A 2,325-nucleotide genomic window follows, 5' to 3' on the forward strand; every position below is an offset into this window, starting at 1 on the left:
GACAAACCTGATTTTTGTATTTCCAAGGATGGAGTTTTGAGGTTTAGAAGTAGAGTATGCATCCTGCTGATGATGAACTAAAAAGGTTGATTCTTGAAGAGGCACACCGTTCTTTGTATACTGTTCACCCAGGGAGTACCAAGATGTATCGGGATTTGAGAGAGTCCTTTTGGTGGAATGGCATGAAAAGGGAAATTGCTAAATTCGTAGAACAATGCCTGACCTGCCAACAAGTGAAGGCGGAACATCAGAGACCTGCAGGATTATTATAGCCACTTCAGATTCCAGAGTGGAAATGGGAACATATCTCCATGGATTTTGTGACAGGTCTACCAAGGACCGTAAGCGGGCAAGATGCTATATGGGTGATCGTGGATCGCTTATCGAAGACCGCCCGTTTTGTGCCCATTAAAGTTTCTTATAAACTAGAGAAACTAGTTGAATTGTATGTGCGGGAGATAGTGAGGTTGCATGGAGTACCGGTATCCATTGTGTCGGATAGAGATCCTCGCTTTACCTCGAAGTTCTGGCAAAGCTTACAGGAGGCAATGGGTACTCAGCTAAGTTTCAGTACCGCTTTTCATCCTCAGACAGATGGACAGTCAGAAAGAACTATTCAGATTTTAGAAGACATGTTGAGGGCATGCTTGATGGATTTCAAGGGATCTTGGATGCAACATTTACCATTGGTTGAGTTTGCATATAATAATAGCTTCCAGGCTAGCATTGGGATGGCACCTTACGAGGTTTTGTATGGCAGGAGATGTAGGTCTCCATTGTATTGGGATGAAGTAGGTGAAAGGAAACTTCTAGGGCCAGAGATTATTCAGCAGACCACCGAAAAGATAGATATCATTCGGGCTAGAATGAAAGCAGCTCAAAGTCGACAGAAGAGCTATGCAGATAAACGCCGCCGTCAGTTAGAGTTTGCGATGGGAGATAAGGTTTTCGTGAGAATTTCCCCAATGAAAGGAGTTATGAGATTCGGAAAGAAAGGTAAGTTGAGTCCTAGATACATTGGGCCGTTTGAGATTCTTGATCGGTTTGGACCGGTGGCGTACAGGGTGGCTCTACCACCGGCGTTCTCGGGAGTACATAACGTGTTCCATGTGTCCATGTTGAGGAAGTACATCCATGACCCCACTCACATCATAGATCATGAACCCTTGCAGATTCAAGAGGACATGACCTACACCGAGGAACCATTGCGGATTCTGGACAGGAAAGAGCAAGTATTGCGGAATCGAACTATTGCTTTGGTTAAAGTATTGTGGAATAATCATGCTATCAATGAAGCATCTTGGGAATTCGAGGAAGAGATGAGAGTAAAGTACCCTCACTTGTTCGAAGGAAATTACTATAGCTTGTAAAAAAATTCCGAGGACGGAATTCTTGTAAGGGGAGGAGGATGTAAGGCCCAGTTTCTTTGTCAAAGTGGCTTGGAACCGTGCGTGGAAATGGCCCAGCCATTTCAGTGTTTAGTGAGACCACCAAGCGGCGTCGTTTTAGGGAGGTTAGTAGTTCTCTTCCTCCATCTCCGTCACTTTCTCCCTTTCTCTTCGCATTTTCAGTTATTATTTAAGTTTCTCCAGCAACTCTCTCTCATCTCCCACGTCTCCCACATCTCCCACGTCTCCCTCTTCTCTTTTCGATTTCATCTTTGTTTCTGGTTACTGGCATTAGTTTGAGTTTCCGAATCCCATGCCCTAGACCTCCTCACGTGGATTTCTGTTGCTGCGTTGCTTCTGGTTTCCCGAGTGTTGCCGTCTGCTATACTCTGTTTTTCCTCCATTTCTGCATTTTGGTTTCCGTCTGCAACTCACGGGCATCATTTCGCATCCCCTCCATTTTCGATTGGTAAGGGTTTCTTTCTCATCCAAGTATCGGTTTCTCCTTCTGTAACCGTGCGATTTTTGCTTCTTAGTTTTGGGTTTGGTTTATCTTCTTTTTGATGCAATATCTGTTTTGGCTGTGAGTTTGAGTAGTTTTTGTGAGTTTTTCTGGTTGTTGTGTGGTGAGTATTTCGGGTTGGTGTTTTGTCCTAGGTTTGGATTATTTGAAGTTTCATTGTAGTGGAATTGTTGGACTGGTGGTGGAGAAAATATTTGGAAGTGTTAGTTTATACTTTAGGTTATGGGGTTGGGAATGGAAAGAAGAGTGCTTTGTGTAGTGTAAACTGGTTTTGTTGGCAAAATCTGCGTACTTCGCTCGAGCAGACTGTCGAGCGCGATTCGAGCGAACAGCCAAATGAGCATTGGCTTGAGCGGAGTGTCGAGCGAGACTCGAGCGAACCTCTCTGACTTGCATTCGCTCGAGCGGAGTGTC

The 2,325-nt window shown here is 44.6% G+C and overlaps 1 protein-coding gene across 1 annotated transcript; it reads left to right on the top strand.

The window, feature by feature from the left end:
* Positions 1–866: 866 nt before the first annotated feature.
* Positions 867–1,370, top strand: LOC121253488. Its single transcript, XM_041153497.1, has one exon. The coding sequence runs from the start codon at positions 867–869 to the stop codon at positions 1,368–1,370; it is 504 nt and encodes a 167-aa protein (XP_041009431.1).
* Positions 1,371–2,325: the final 955 nt, after the last annotated feature.

The sequence above is a fragment of the Juglans microcarpa x Juglans regia genome, chromosome 2S, assembly GCF_004785595.1.
Source record: "Juglans microcarpa x Juglans regia isolate MS1-56 chromosome 2S, Jm3101_v1.0, whole genome shotgun sequence".
Classification (NCBI taxonomy): Eukaryota; Viridiplantae; Streptophyta; class Magnoliopsida; order Fagales; family Juglandaceae; genus Juglans; species Juglans microcarpa x Juglans regia.